Source organism: Diadema setosum, chromosome 11, assembly GCF_964275005.1.
Source record: "Diadema setosum chromosome 11, eeDiaSeto1, whole genome shotgun sequence".
Classification (NCBI taxonomy): Eukaryota; Metazoa; Echinodermata; class Echinoidea; order Diadematoida; family Diadematidae; genus Diadema; species Diadema setosum.
In genome coordinates, this window is record NC_092695.1 from 8,282,289 (window position 1) to 8,299,869 (window position 17,581).

Sequence of the window (17,581 nt, forward strand, 5' to 3'; positions counted from 1 at the left end):
ACAACAGCTGCAGCCAGGGGACTTGAACCTGGGACCTTGTGATTGACAGTCTGTGGTCTCAACCACTGAACCACATCAACAACTCTTTTTTGTTTTCTTTGTAAGGCTTACCTTGCTCTTGGCACAGGCTATCTCCTGTGTGATAAAAAAGGCCACTTGATTTCTTTCTTGTCTGGAGTAGTAGAGACGACATCTTGACTGATTCCCGTCCCTCCCTGCCCGTCCGGACTCCTGGTAGTATCCAGCCATCGATTTGGGAATGTTGAAGTGGGCCACAAACCTTGGACAATAAAAGTAGATTCAAAGTCAATTCAACAATTCAAGTAACTGCCTGACCTATCCATTGTGTGTTGCACCACTTGGTATGATCATTGCAACATGGTGAAACCACAAAACATTGACAATCAAGATTCCCTGTAAAATGCATCTTCTTATTCTTGGTACATATTCCTTTGACATATTTTCACTGTCATTTCTCTAGCTGTCTCTCTTGACCTGCCACTTCTAAGTAAAATCATTCACTCACTGCCCATGGGAATCAGGTGTGCTAAGTATCGAATAAATGTGATGCTACTATCTTCAGGAAGCAACATCTTAATTTGTTCAATACTACAAGAAGGGAGACAATGAGCCAGTTTGAGGTTCCACTTTGCGTATGGAGCAGAAAAAGGTCATTCAGACCAACAGGCATGTTGGTTTTAAATCTAATGAGATACGCATCTAGTATGTAATGATTATTCAAGTAATATAAATGGTGCTTGCCAGCAAAACCACCTGACAGCAAAAGTGGTATTTGGCAATATCAAATTCAACGCAAAATAATAAAATGATTGCTTTCCCAGGTGTTGACTGACAGACCATTCTGGTCACCTGGGCCAAAGGAAGTTAGCCTTTGTTTAAACAAGATCAATACATTTCATAAGCTCTTATGTCCAGCAAGCTTATGCATTTTGCTTTGAAAAATGAGTAGAGTAAGTGCCTAACCAACTGAGAAAAAAGAACATTAATTTGTATCCATGTGCACATGAGCTGACTCCAAAGTGGATCATACATTCACCTGACCGTTGCCTTGTCTACTCCCATGCCAAAGCTGATGGTGGCCACAATGACTTTGATCTTTCCACTCATCCATTCCTCCTGCACAGAGGTCCTGTCCGCACCCTTCATGCCGCCGTGGTATGCCTTGGCTGTCAGTCCACGACGTGAGAGGCTTGCTGCCACTGTCACACAGGCATCTCTTGTCCGGCAGTAAACGATTCCACAGCCTGAAGTATTCTGACAATGTTTTGAAAATTTATACTGATTTACAGCTAGTCCAACAACTGAACTGAACTTAGGTATTATATATCTCACTATATTTGTTACTTGGCACAATAGCAGCATAAAGTCATTCTTTGCAAAATTATATGGTTCAGTTTGTGAATCTTTCAGCAATATGAGTTGAACAACAATGTTTGTTGGTGGCAGAATACAAATGGAAATGGATTCTTTACAGAAACCAAAACAACACTGCTCATGAAGAAGAGATACATGTATGTCTACCCAAATACTTGTTAAAATTGCTACAAGCAAATAACCGGATGAGCAAGTTTGCATCATGCAGTTTCTAGCTCCTGCAAGATATTGAAAAACAAAACAAAAAAAAAGCATAAGTGTTTATCTGTCGTAAGCTCGTATGTTTGATGTTTGATAAAGATTGATGAAAAGGAATAAAATGAAATATCATCTTATAGTGGTACGTATAGTGAAAAAATGGTCAACTTTTCTCACCCCTAGTTTCTCATCCTTTTCGAGCACACGGAGGCCAAAGTCTTTCAGGTGGTCTATGGGATCTTCGAGGACATCCTTGAAGATGACATCATAGAAGAGGTTGGCTCTGAAGCAGCTAGCCTTGAACTCTGCAACCCGCCCTTCCATGCTGAGCTGCTGCAGGATGTCCTTCCTCACCATGTCCGTAGCTGTGGCTGTCAGCGCAACACAGGGTACTTTGGGGAACATGCGGTGAAGGTTACCAAGTTTCAGGTAGGAGGGGCGGAAGTCGTGGCCCCACTGAGAGACGCAGTGTGCCTCATCCACTATAAAACTGCCCAAATGTCCCCTGCTGTCCAAATTCTTCATGAGAGCCTTGAAGTTGTCGCTGGTCGCAGTCTCCGGAGTGATGTACAGCATCTTGATCTTTGGTTTCTTGCTGTAGAGGTCGGCCAGGACGAGCTTGCGCTGGGCCGCCGGAATCTTGGAGTTGAGACTCTCTGCCCTGATGCCCAGCTTGTCCAGGTGTGTAAGCTGATCTTCGATGAGGGCAATGAGTGGGGACAGGACAAGGGTGATGCCTTTCTTGCAGGTTGCAGGCAGCTGGTAGCACAGAGACTTACCAGCTCCCGTTGGCATGGAGATGAAGACATCTCTCTGTCCTGTTGTTGGCAAAAAAAAATCAACTTTTAATCAACAGATTATTTTTGTTGTTTTATGTGTATCACACTATATTTTCTGTACCAGTACCCATCAAAATGACTTTAGACTACTCCCACATCCAGATCACATTTATTCTGTATCTCCATCCACCTGAATGCCCTTCAAGGGTTTGTGTCATGACACACATATTGACTGATATTGACACCAGGATTATGGAAAGTGTTCTTTTTTTACCTTAATATGCCGACTCAGCACACAAGTTTACCTTTTGGGCATTACATTTCCGTCTCTTGCAATCAATTTTCACATCTAGATAGTCTCTAGACGTCTATGCACTTAATGCAGAGAGGTGGGACTTCCCACCTCCCTGGTCTATGGTAATCCATCAATCTAGACGGTCTACACAATCGATCAACTGTCCATCCCCCTTTAATACAGCACTTAAGATTTCTTTCATATCAATGAATATTATGATACTTCAGTGTTTCCTGGTCATCGACACTCGACAGAGAATTTACTCCTGAAGTTAAGGTACATCCAATTTGATGTTTCATTCAGTAAGCTTTAAGCAATGAAATACTAACGTTACTTCTCATGCTCAACAAATTTCTTCTCATACTTGATACAATGTAACAATATATAACCAGGGAGGTGTTACAGAGATGGAGTGGCAACTCTTCGTAATTCATACAAACACATGTTTGGGTTCAAGGCGTTACAATGGGATGTCTAGCATTCCACTATGCTTTGAAGTCATGCTCGGCACCGCTGTAGTTGCAAGACAAAGTTCGGAGACGAAGAACGCATTTCACCTTTAGTTGAATTACAAGCTTTATTTTACCGCAAAATTTTAAATGAAATACTCGAAATGATTTAGAATAGTTTAGGAAAGAATTCAATATTATAAACATGTATTTCTAGTTCCTTCGTAATTCGCAAATCGAAATGAAATGAAAATTAGGCCCTCTTAAAAACCTAATATTTTTCTATAATGCGCACATTTCTGCATGTTAATTTTCTATCTTTTAATAAGGGATAGTTTGATCTTTCAAATAAAGTACTCCGCTAAAGTGTGTTCCAGCGTGTTTTTAAACTATTTGCTGTTAAAATTGTGAGTTTTACACAGCATTTTGATTCGCTGCTCCAATTCAAAACAAGGTACACAAATTCATTGTTGCCATCACAAGAGCGAAATGCAGTAGGAGCAAGTATTTCTAGATGTGAGAGCGCTAGTCCCGATTATTGATGCTCTCTTTTGTCAAAGCACATGGGTAACACCTGTAATTGAACGCACAACTTGCTCGGCGGTGCTGCGCATGACTTCAAAGGAGAGCAGTAGTTCTTCTTCTTCTTCTGATTAAGTCTGCCTCCTTCAGTAGACTGAAGATTCTTGCAGACTGGTGCTATTTACATTATAATACAATTTATTTACAGATATTTACAAGCACATAGAAAATTTGACGAAAAAAAAAAACAAGCAAACAAAAAAACTAGCCACTGTGATCAACCGTTACTGGCGTTAGACGGTTTCGAAATGATCCCACAGATGGCGCTGAAACAATTTCTGACGACAGGGAATTCCAGTTCCTTACAGTCATGACAGTAGTTGGCTCTCCTTCTCTAGCACCTCCCTGATTATAACTTAGACAACTCTCTGACCATGCTGACGGGACAAACGGTTAGTGACTGCAAATGTCAAATAAAAATTTCAACAATCCAATTCAAATGTTTTTATACCTTTGTACACCTCTTCCGAAGCCTTCTTCTGAAGGCCCGATTTGAATCCAGTGTGTTTGAAGATGCTCTGTAATTTCTCTTGAAGTAAAGGTATGGAGCTCGTAAATTTTGATGATGTCGACGCATGTTTGCCCTCGCCTGGATTCATCGTCCTGCTGGACATCATCGACGAACTCAAGACCGGCTTTGCAACGTCCACGTCGTTCGCGCCTGACAATGTTTGGGCCTCTTTGCCTCGACCTTCTTGAATCTGCTCATCTCCACTCGGTTTAGTCGTGAGAAATTGTGTAATTTTGGTAGATTGTTCCACGGAACGTTTCTTTACAGCGCGTTTTGGCATCTTGTTGTTTTCATGCCATGTCAGTCACCGTCAGGTTCAGACCTGCCTTCGATCGCTTCACATCCATGCGTGTCAGCTGAGCCGTGGACACTAATGCACAGAGAGCTAAGAAAGCTAGACAGGCAAGTGCACGGCGAGCGCGAGCGAGTCGAGTGCGGTCACCTGCGGCAGTTCATTCATTTTGCACGTGAGTCATGGCAGTGTAGCAAAAGCGATGTTTTGAGTGTAATAATTTAGGTGCACAGTTGGCACTTCATATTACCCCTGACAGATTACTAATGAAAAAATAACAACGACGTGAATCAATGAGTCGATGACTTTTGGTCTTTAGAAAGATCAGCCCCCCCCCCTTTTTTTTTTTGGTCTAAAAAAAAGGTGACCGAAAGAGAAAAACAAATAAACAAACAAAGAAAAAATAAACAAACAATCAAAACTACTGCACCTTCTCCCTGCGATCATAGGAGCAGCCGAACGCGGCTTTGAAGTAGCCCTTTGCCCCACCCTATAGAAGCGCATGCACGACCCAGTTAATTTGCAAACAAGACAGGTGCACAGGGATGATTATAGTATTGGGTGAGGTGAGGATTGGGCTTTTGACTTTATGTGAGATACCAAAAAAATACTTATGAAATAGTATACAGAGCATACCATTCTAAGAGGAAATTAAAGTTTAATTGGTGAAAATCGGTTTTGGCATGGCTGAGACATCTAAAAACAAAGTAAAACAAAGCAATCGTAATAAAAGATGGATCCCACCATTTATTTGGATTGCTCTGTTTTGGGTATCTAAACCATTTCAGAACAAATTTTCATCAAATAAACTTTTCATTCTTCTTGGAATTACACGCTCTTTCATATTTCCTATAGTTCAACACCGGGTTTCTCAGTATCTCACAAAAACAAAAACAAAAAATGTTAGAAACCTGAAGTTAGGTCTCAACCAAAACTATACGATCCCTTTAAATCAGGCTTGTTCTCATTCGGACAGAATAAAATGTCACTATGACTGAAAACTTACAGCAACATCATATTGTGTATACCTCAGAAATGGCCAAAAGCATGGTTGGCCCTAAAATGTTTGTGAGCGGTCGGGAGTAAACTCAAACAAAATGGTTTCGACATCAAAATCGGACCTAATTATGTATGGCTTTAATTATAACGGATAAAATGGTTATTCTTTATAAAATGCATGCAAATTGGATGATTTTTAGCCATTGACTAACAAGTTAATCATCGGTCTTTCTTTTCCCTTAAAGTTCCGCTGCTCCTGATCTGAATTAACAACTGAAAACTCTTTCCGAGTCGAAACTAGCTCAGCTCCCATCCCCCCCCCCCCACCCCCGCTTATAAGCTCTTATAGACGGGAAAGATCTATAAAGACTCTTGTGTATAATGTTAACATCCACAACTCAGCCAGCCTATAGCATAAATACAATCATTATCATATCAACGCCATGTCTTCAATAAAATGACATGCGACTCATGCCCAAAAGTTGGCTGCATGGTTGATTTCCGTTGACGGTTTACTTCGTAATTTACCCATTGTCTTTTTTCTTTAGATATGAAATACCCAATCAACTGAACGAAAAAAAATATAGTGGCAAAAAATACAAATAATTGCAACAACACATTGACTTTGGAGATAAAATCAATAACAAAGTCTGCACATTTTGAGAGCAAGTCTATTTATACTTACCAGTAGACCATAGGGTCCTAATATGTTTTTGTACCGTATGTAACAATAACTGAAGAGAGTGGAATTTTTATAGGAATTACAGGAAAATATGGCCAATCAAAAAGATGAAATTGCAAAATTCCAGGCTGACACCTGCTCAAGTTTGATATTGTCAATCTTAATTCCCACCTCCCTATGTTTCTGTCTTGTAACATCCCCTAATCTGCGACAGTACGCATATTTTGTAAAAGTCCCTCCTCGGTGGCGCATCAACAACTTTTCTAAAGGTCTATAAATTTGGTCATCGTCCATCTGTGACAGTGCGCTTGTGACGAGAAATCACCTGACCAATCCCTGTGCAGGTTCTATACTATGCAAGACCTTAGCATAAGCTTTATTAGTAGGTTTTTTTCCGAATATTTTATTCTTCATCAAATGAAACAAACTGTAAAAACAAATATACAAGATCCTTACATCAATTCCATAATCTTTACACTCTGCATGGTGCATTTCCAAACATAAATCACAATCCATATACCGCATTATTTTTTACGATATTATCACATACAATAGTTACTGCCACCCAAATACTTTTTAGTGGTATTCATTCATCAGTTGTTTTGTTGTTGTTGTTGTTGTTGTTGTTGTTGTTGTTGTTGTTGTTGTTGATGATGATGATTTTGATGTTGTTTCAAACAATGTTATATTTCGATTCCATCCATCCTTGATTATACTTGAACATTCATTTTTGTTGATCCTCACAGTAGATCGAATTAATGGTATGAGCGATCAGTCGAATAACGATTAAATAAAATGATCTTGCGCTGCTTGGCGTATCATAGCATTTGTGCAGCTACAAAGTGAGATCGATCGAGCGGAGGAAGTATATTTTCGTGTTTTGATCGTGATTCGTTATCATTTCGGTTTTGACGGACAGGGTTGTGAAGCCCAGATCGGGAGTAGATCATGAGCTTGCAAGACTTAGGTCTGCAAATGAGGCTGAAATAGTCTCTTTCAGAATTCAAAGTCGTGCAAGTCCTTGATCGCAAGAGGTGTGTCTTCCATGGCTGATCTGTTTTCGGGATGAACCCTTCTCTGTCGCGCGATCTCCCGGGCGGGTCGCATCAACGCAGAAGCACCTCGACCTAGCCCGGCCGAGCCGTGGGAGCCCTCTCCTGGGCTGAGCCTCGACTCTTGACGCGCGGACGTCCACATCATTCACAATACAGCTACAGTCGACCGTCAACATCAGGAAACACGGTAAGATGCTGTAATGTATTGGAATAGAACATCTAATTTAGTCTCAAAAGTGCACTGTGAATGTATGGCAGAGGAATGTGAAGAAATTTTCCCAGAAATCGAAGAGCAGAGCTGAGGTTATTTTGGTTCATCAGACACTATTTTTTGTTGGAGCCCATCGCATCGGCATCGCACTGAATTTATAACACCTATGACTATGTTGTATTGTTAGTTGGGCAGATTGATTGTCATGTTTGTAATATTTTCTTGTAAATGCCGTGGTTTAAATGTCTTATAGTTTGTTAGGAATATTTTTGCATGTACTATAAATTAACTACACTCTACTTTCGATGTTTTTGTTGGCACATTGCAACAAATGTGACACGTGTTGTCTTTAGACTCCAGCCATTTCAGCATTTGGCATAGCAAGCTAAGCTTCTTCTTCTTCGAGATACTCCTCAACGTTCCATCTGGAACCAAACGAGCTGTGCATGGCTTTGAAAGTAAAACATTAAGATACTGTAAAAGTGGGATTTTTTCCGGTGTTGATATTTTCGCACGTTTTGCGCAACCAGAAACTAGCGCAAAAACAAAAGCACTATTTTTGCTTCCCATATGCTCCACTAGCTGAAGTCTTGATTTTGCGAAACTCTGCTTACCCCGCCAAGCGCAAAAAAAAATCGTGCAAAAATATCCACTTTAACAGTACACAAATCTTACAATAGTATTACTCTACTAGTCCTTTGTAGTCTAGGCTCTACTTGTAACTTGTATTTCCATAGCTGCATGAACAATGAAAATGTGAAATGAATATAATGTAGATGTACAGTGGTCTAATTTTAAATAAAGTTCTGAGAGAATATCTCAATCTGGCCTAAATAAAGCCAGTCACCTGATCAGGTATCCCAGCAGATCTCTTTTAACCTATCTACCTACCAACCTATGGCTGATTCTGAATGCAGGCTTTAAACCTCTATATTCAGATCCAGATTTGTTCCTTCTTGAAGTAAGCTGGGTCATGACCAGGTGGCATCAAACTTAAACTTGATCGGTTCATCACTCCAAAACTTATCTTGAAACCAATTTCAAAGAAGGCTGTAGATACTGGCTGCATTTATTAAGTTTTTTGCTATAAACTATTCCAGGGTTTCCTAATACATACATATGCATGTAACATTAGAACAATTATTTTTTTTTCTCGTAGGGGTACATGATCTAAAAATATGCACCTTTTTGCCATGTCCTCTTGTGCATTTTGTTATCAGACCTAAATCAGGCACTATCTTTTGATCATATTTATTAAATAATTTAAAATGCTTCAATAATATCACCTCTCACCCAGCAGTAAAGCCAAATTTGGGAGTCCAACATGAATCAACCTCTGTTCATAAGACAGAGTTCTTATCTCAGGCACCAGTTTTTTGGCTCTCCTGTGAACATTTTCTGAAGCTAATATGTTGTTTTTTGTTTTGTTTTGTTTTGTTTTTTTAATCAAGGACTCCATACTGCATGGGCGTATTCTAAGTGAGGTCTTACTAGAGCTTACTAGTAGTGTATCGTCCTTATAAATGTTCTTCTTAAATATTAAATTCATCAATCTACTGTATACGCTATATATTTCGCGGTGGTTTTATTTTCGCAAATTTCGCGAGTCGGGAGCCATTCGCGAAATCAACAACACGCGAAAATATTACCTTCCAAAATGAATCCCTTGCCTTGATGATACGAACATTTCAGTACTAGTGTACCATGTCACGGCTTACCGAACAGACCATACTGGCTAAGCTTGTTTATGTACATATAGCACGTCCACGTCTACTTACAAATACTGTAGAGAGCCAATCCATTAAGCCACAACGTTACAAATGCGCGGCGTGTCACCCTTGATTACATGTACTAGTACTAGCTCTTGCGTTTGCATGCCGCTACGTCTTAACAACTTTAGGGGCCGGGGCTTCGTACGCTCCAGCAGCTGGTTGCCGCTGAATTTACTCGTACCCCTCGTACCACTCGTCAGAAATCTAGCGCAATGGACTTAACCATGGACTTCAAAAATCATAAATGTTGAATTCTAACTTACTAGTTCGCAGAGTTTGGTAAGTTTTTTTCATGCAGTGTATAACTAGTATCACTCTTACACTGTATTTGCTAGTGGCCTAGTAACAAGTTGAAAATTCACACTTTCTTTGCCACTTCATATTTTCCCTGGTCCCCCAATCGCGAATTTAACCACTCGCGAAAATGTGTGACAGCGGCAATTCGCGAAAATTTATGTACGCGAAAATTATAGCGTATGCAGTATTTACTTTATTAATTTGTGCCTGGAAATGCTGATCAAATTGAGTGTAGAATCAACCACAACTCCCAAGTCCTTACATGAAGCTACATGTAAGAGATTATGTACAACATTTGCAATATTCATAGTATAATCATGCTGCTTGTCTTGATTAATTACCAACTGTAAGGACACAGCATTTTTCTAGGATGGAACCTAAGAAGCCACTTATTTGAGCAGGAAATGAGACATTCAAGATCTTTCAGCAAAGAAGCAGTATCACTATTGGAATTACATGCTTGAAGATTTTTGTTTCATCAGGAAACAGATAAACACTGAGAAACTGAAAGTTATCTGCTCGGGGAGGTCATTGTATAACAAACAGCATAGGACGTAGGTTTTTGTTTTTGTCTTTGTGTTTGTTTGGTTGGTTGGTTGTTTGTGGGGTTTTTTTTCATACAAAATTGTGTGAATCAAAGCCAAGGAAGAAATGTTTCTTTTTTAACCCATTGAGGACGAGTCCCAAGTATACTCAGGCAGGTGTCTATGGAAAATGTGTGTTGTAGCAAAATCAGTCTGTCTTCAACGGGTTAAAGCAAGGGGATATGTGAAAATTATGCCCCACACTTTTTACATGTATCACAATGATGTGGTGCATTGTAGATCTACATTTTTGTATGTCCAAAGCCACTATTTTGATGCACATTAATTAATGTGACATTTGATACCATGTTAGTTGACTGATGTTTAAGTGTAGTAATTGTTTCTTATAAATGACATGCTTGCTCCTAGTCTTGTTTTCACTGAGCTAGGCATTCAAATGTTTGGTTTAGGTTTGCTGCAATCTAAAAAATATATGTTTGCAATGTCAGTGAGACTGCGTTGCAGCTCCATCTTGCTCGCATAAAAAAAAAAAATAACAAATAAAAAATGAGGGATTTTTCCCATATAGTCAACCTTTGGAACAGCCTACCGCTGGAAGCCATCAATCGCAACAGTGTAAACTCCTTCAAATCAAATTTAGAGAAGGCATGGAAACATGAATTCAGCTATGACCCAGACACTTTATTTCCATAATGCTCTTGCCCTACACATGCAGTTATAGTAATGCAAAAGAAAATATTTGCAGCAAGACTACAGAGGGTACATAGGGGCATAGTATATAAGCTGTATATTGTGCACGTTTTTTATAATGGTACAAAAAAGTAGCTAATCATAACCCTGTATGTGAGTACTGGTAGGTCCGTTTCAGTCATCCATTGCACTGCAATAAATGCAAAGTATAAACCTAGCTCCATGATTCATCTGGAGCAATAACACAGAGAATTCACAGGTTCTTATAATTTTTCTCGAAATAAGTACAGTGTAGACTCTAGTGTACACATACAGCTGTAGCATTTCCCTTTTAATTCTAACATATCTTATATGGTAATGATAGTGATATTGATGGTGGGGATTATGATTATAGCAATAATTAGTTTATTTTCTGTACTGCTTTTTAAAACAATCATTCCCATTATGAAATTTTCCCATCTATTCTTTCAGACAGCTGACTGGATAACAGCCGTTTATGCACTGTCAAAGTCTTTATACTTGCAGTTTTAAAAAGAAGCCAGCAAAACTTTATAAAGCCTATTATCCCACGCCCAATATCACATTCTTGTCCCTACTCAGAAAGGTTCTTCAGTAATAATTTTTTAATCTTCCTGACTCCATTGATAACCCAAAATATGTGACATGTTGAAATGATCTCAGGAAATATAAAACGACAGAATCATTATATCTAATCATCTAATACAGTCCATTGCAAATTTAATCCCCCTGCCCAAAAAACAAACAAACAAATATAGTATAGCAATAATAATGCTATAAATAACACGTATATATATAATAGCATATTATTAATGCTATTTCTCGTACTGCCAATACGCGGAGCAACTATATGTTCATATACACAATCCTGGGTTTCTTATGATACTCAGTGCTTAATTTCAGTTGAAACCACAAGGGAACTACTTACTGACGGAAGTATACAGCTTATAAATGTAAATATTTGGGCCAGGAATAGGATGTAAGTTGGACTTTGAAACTACATGCTTACATGCCACAATTACATGGCAGACCTGTGAAGCCATCATGGCAAGATACAAAAAACTGTCAAGTGTGCTATTAATACAGTTTAGTTCAGTACACGATTTGATCATGTAGAGCAGAATTGGAAATTGTTGTATGTACCGTACAATATATTCAACATCCATTCAAAGGACTGTGGAGAAGAGGGCAAGTTCTTCTGAACCTCTGTAGTTGTATGTATGTGGTCAATTTCAGCGTTACGGACATGACATTCAGACAATTTTTTTTTTGTAATTCAAACCATCACACAGTGAAATTTGCAGTCTCCAAAAAATTCTAATTGAGTTTATCAGACACATTTAAGTATATAATATGTAACATACACAGAAAATTTCATTGAAATTTATCAAGTGGTTGTCGAGAAATTGCATTTTTTGCGAGCGTAACGGACATGACACTTAATGGACAAGGCATTTTGATCTACTTACCGTTATGAAAATTCCTGTGAATTTTTGGATAAGATGCAGCTTGTTTTGGTCTTGATTAAACCTTTAGGTCACGCTTTACTCGTAAAGTCCTATTTTATAGTAGTTTTAGTGTTCATTCTTTTTTAATAGTTTGAAATATTGCGTAACGGACTTGACAGTTTTGTTCACTTTTTGTAGGCTAATAGAATTTTTTTTATTACAAGGTATAGCAGATATATTTCAGGGCTGCACACTAACCCATTTTTTCTGCCGGTCCAACCTGTCTCTGTCGGACCGGTAAATGCCCCGTTTTACCATTTTTTACCGGTCCGAACAGAAAATTTACCGGTCAATAACAACAACCTAAAAAAAACATTAAATGACTTACAAACTTATTTTCTTGTTTTTTATGGACGTACCCCCTTAACCATGTACATTTTACAGATTAATATTTTTTTTAAACTTGCATTATATATTGCACAAGAAATTTTTAAAAAAGATAGGAAAAAATAGAATGTTTGTTTGTGAATTACAGTGTAAAATGATAATGAACAAAATCAGATTGTATCAAATGCGTTTGTGACTTTTTCTAAACATCGGCGCACGAACTTGCTGCGTAACCTGCTCTTGGTGGTCAGTTGGATTGCAACGATTTAATGAATTATTTTAGCTGTGATATTTTCTGATGCACGCGCTTCAAGGGGTTCTTTATTTTTCTCCCGATAATCTATTCGCATTGTGCATGCGTTCTTGAAAGGTACACGACATGCAGGGCCGAATTCGCAATCCTTTTTGCGCCCGGATTTCCACCTCAAATATTAGTGGGATTGTGACGATTTCATAAATTACTTCGGCTGTAATATTTTCAGATGCAAGCGCCAAAAGAGGCTGAAAATGTGTCCTTTATTTTTCCCGATAAACTCTTCGAATTTCGTAAGAGCGTTCTTAAAAACAAGATGCACCACATGGCCGAATTCATGATACTTTTTGCGCCTATTTCTACCTCAAATATCAGCGGGATTGTGACGATTTCATAAATTACTTCGGCTGTAATCTTTTATGATGAAAGCGCCAAAAAAGGTTGAAAATGTGTCCTTTATTTTTCCCGATAAACTCTTCGAATTTCGTAAGTGCGTTCTTAAAAAGATGCACCACATGGCCAAATTCATGATACTTTTTGCGCCTATTTCTACCTCAAATATCAGCGGAATTGTGGCAATTTCATGAATTACTTCGGATGTAACTTTTCTGATGCACGCACCGGCGAGAATGGTTGAAAATGCGTTCTTTATTTTTCTCCCCATAATCTCTTCGCATTCCGTACATGCGTTCTTGAAAGGTATACGACACGGCAGAATTCACGATCCTTTTTGCGCCTATTTCTACCTAAAATATCAGCGGGATTGCGATGATTTTATGAATAACTTCGGCTGTAATCTTTTATGATAACGCGCCAAAATGGGTTGAAAATGTGTCCTTTATTTTTCCCGGATAAACTCTTCGCATTTCGTAAATGCGTGCTTAAAAGATATACGACACGGCCAAAAATCATGATTCTTTTTGCGCCTATTGTTTCCTCAAACTTAACGGGATTGCGATGATTTCATGAATTATTATTCGGCTGTAATCTTTATGATGCACGGGCCAAAAGGGGTTGAAAATGTGTCCTGTATTTTTCTCCCAATAATCTCTTCGCATTTCGTACATGCGTATACGACACGGCTGAATTCACGATCCTTTTATCGCCTATTTCTACATTAAATATCAGCCGAATTGTGGCAATTTCATGAATTACTTCTGATGTAATCTTTTGTGATGCACGCACCAGCTGGAATGGTTAAAAATGCGTTCTTTATTTTTCTCCCCATAATTTCTTCGCATTCCGTACATGCGTTCTTGAAAGATATACGACAAGGCCGAATTCACGATCCTTTTTGCGTCTATTTCTACCTGAAATATCAGCGGGATTGCGATGATTTCATGTATGACTTCGGATGCAATCTTTTATGATACACGCGCCAAAAGGGATTGGAAATGTGTCCTTTATTTTTCCCCGATAAACTCTTCGCATTTCGTAAATGCGTTCTTAAAAGATACACGACACAGCCAAAAATCATGATTCTTTTGCGCCTATCGTTTCCTCAAACTTCAACGGGATTGCGATGATTTTATGAATTATTATTCGGCTCTAATCTTTATGATGCACGGGCCAAAAGGGTTTGAAAATGTGTCCTACATGGTTTGTATTTTCACCCAATAATCACTTCGCATTGCGTACATGCCTATACGTCACGGTAGAATTCACGATCCTTTTAGCGCCTATTTCTACCTAAAATATCAGCGGGACTGCGATGATTTTATGAATAACTTCGGCTGTAATCTTTTATGATAACGCGCCAAAATGGGTTGAAAATGTGTCCTTTATTTTCCCGGATAAACTCTTCGCATTTCGTAAATGCGTGCTTAAAAGATATATGACACGGCCAAAAATCATGATTCTTTTTGCGCCTATTGTTTCCTCAAACTTCAACGGGATTGCGATGATTTCATGAATTATTATTCGGCTGTAATCTTTATGATGCACGGGCCAAAAGGGTTTGAAAATGTGTCCTGTATTTTTCACCCAATAATCACTTCGCATTGCGTACATGCCTATAAGTCACGGCCGAATTCACGATAATTTTAGCGCCTATTTCTACCTAAAATATCAGCGGGATTGCGATGATTTTATGAATAACTTTGGCTGTAATCTTTTATGATAACGCGCCAAAATGGGTTGAAAATGTGTCCTTTATTTTTCCCGGATAAACTCTTCGCATTTCGTAAATGCGTGCTTAAAAGATATACGACACGGCCAAAAATCATGATTCTTTTTGCGCCTATTGTTTCCTCAAACTTCGACGGGATTGTGATGATTTCATGAATTATTATTGGGCTGTAATCTTTATGATGCACGGGCCAAAAGGGGTTGAAAATGTGTCCTGTATTTTTCTCCCAATAATCTCTTCGCATTTCGTACATGCGTATACGACACGGCTGAATTCACGATCCTTTTATCGCCTATTTCTACATCAAATATCAGCCGAATTGTGGCAATTTCATGAATTACTTCTGATGTAATCATTTGTGATGCACGCACCAGCTAGAATGGTTGAAAATGCGTTCTTTATTTTTCTCCCCATAATTTTTTCGCATTCCGTACATGCGTTCTTGAAAGGTATACGACACGGCCGAATTCACGATCCTTTTTGCATCTATTTGACCTGGGCCCTGTTTTATGAAGAGTTAAAATTGATTATATAGTTGATTTCAACTGTAAGTCTATGGCAGCCTGTGTAGTAAGGAAATTTAAAATCGATTTTATCTTTTGATAAAACGGGGCCCTGAAATATCAGCGGGATTGCGATGATTTCATGTATGACTTCGGACGCGCCAAAAGGGGTTGAAAATGTGTCCTTTATTTTTCCCCGATAAACTCTTCGCATTTCGTAAATGCGTTCTTAAAAGATACACGACACGGCCAAAATCATGATTCTTTTGCGCCTATCGTTTCCTCAAACTTCAACGGGATTGCGATGATTTTATGAATTATTATTCGGCTCTAATCTTTACTCTCTTAATTTCTAGGATTTATTTTTAAGTCCTAAGGATTTATTTCTTTAAGTCCTAGCGGACTGTAGATACGGACAGAACCTTAGGACTTAAAAGTAAGTCTTAGCTAGGATTTAAAAATTTAAGTCTATGTTCGACTTAAATTTCAAGTCTATAGGATTTATTTTTTAAGTCTTATTAGATTACATTTAAATCTTTCTTAGACTTGTTTTTAGAATAAATCCAGCTTGGATTTAAACGACAAAAGACTTATTTTAAGCCTTCCTTGGATTTATTTCAAATAAATCCATCATGGATTTAAAATCAGACTACTGAAAATGACAGCCAGTTGATGCACTTTCTTCACATGTAACGGTCTATTTATTTTAACAAAATCAAACTGATGCATTTTTCACAAACATCGATAAGTTACAAAATATAGAGATGATTGTCATACACATGTAGGCTCCAGAAAAAATGAAATACGACATGATGAAAACAGAGCATATTTTGCAATAGTCTCAGATGGTCACATCTTCACATTCATGTTACTGATGCTTTTTTCACTGTGTTCTGTAAACAAGTTACTAGACGACTGGAACCTTCATTGCCAAATAGATTACTTTTTTCACGTTTTTTTTTTTAAATCTTGCAAGATGACTCCATACGACTCGATTCACTTTCATTTTATGTATTTCTTTCCCTGGTGAGCATCGTTAAGTCGTAAGATGGAAACTATGAACAAATATAAGATTATATCATAATGAATTCTAATAACTTAAATTTTAGAAATGATGCTGTGTAATAAACAATACAGCCTCCATTAAGTTGACGTTTAGATTTACACGATTTGTACGTCCCATGCATGCAATTTAAGGAATTATTTGATTTTTTGGAATGATGCATAGTATAAATTTAATCAAGAGGGAAGTAAAGGCCAAAATTAGTGTAATCAAGAGAAGAAATTTCCCTACACAGAATGGTGTAAAGACTATGAAAATCAGCTACGAAATAAGGAAGATATGCCTCTTTTCAATTTCACACATTTCCAGAAAACAGATCTTGTCCAGTCTTTATGAACGTCCAAATGAGGGAATTGATGATGTCATTCCTTCAAAATATTTTTACACTTTTCACCTGCATGTATTTGCATATTCATGTTTTCTGAAAACGTGTTACATTTCCTTATTTCTTACCAGACTTTCCTAATTTTTCCACTATTCCGTAGAGAAAATTTACAATTGAATCCAAACTGTATTACATACAACAGTAGGGAGCAAGATCTATGTAAACTCTGAAGTAAATTCACCTTAAAACATTAAGAAGCTCAAATAACAATTAACATTCTAAACTTACTTCTAAAATTCCTTGAATATCGATTGTCTGAAATGGATTTACATAAGTACATTTCCATACTGCATTTTGGTAGACAAAATGTTTGACAAAAGAATATACAAATTCCTGCTTAATCTATTGATATTTAAGAATCCATCTCAACTGATGACAGGGAACCATCTCAAGAGACTGTTCAAGTGAGATGGACCACTAGTTTCTTAATTACTTTGATGTCATATCTCGTAACAAAGCACTATGTTGAAGTGATGCAATCTGAATTTTTAACTAGAATTATCACTCATTGTGATTAATATACCCCCACCCACAACTGAGGGAATTAGCTCAACCAGGATTATTTTTTCTTACTTTTTAATAAAGAAAAAAATTACCATGGCAATGCACTGTTCCACCTCTCAAATCAAGTGCTCAAAAACTGA

The 17,581-nt window shown here is 38.0% G+C and overlaps 1 protein-coding gene across 1 annotated transcript in view; it reads right to left on the reverse strand.

Moving 5' to 3' along the window:
• LOC140234713 (uncharacterized) overlaps positions 1–4,497 on the reverse strand; it is a 19,373-nt gene extending 14,876 nt beyond the window's left edge. The window contains exons 1-4 of the mRNA XM_072314746.1: positions 4,150–4,497; positions 1,771–2,411; positions 1,058–1,275; positions 112–280 (exon numbers count right to left, since the gene is read on the reverse strand). Of these exons, the coding sequence (XP_072170847.1) occupies positions 112–280; positions 1,058–1,275; positions 1,771–2,411; positions 4,150–4,489 (1,368 nt within the window). The 5' untranslated portion in view covers positions 4,490–4,497. The remainder of the gene's footprint in view (positions 1–111; positions 281–1,057; positions 1,276–1,770; positions 2,412–4,149) is intronic.
• Positions 4,498–17,581: the final 13,084 nt, after the last annotated feature.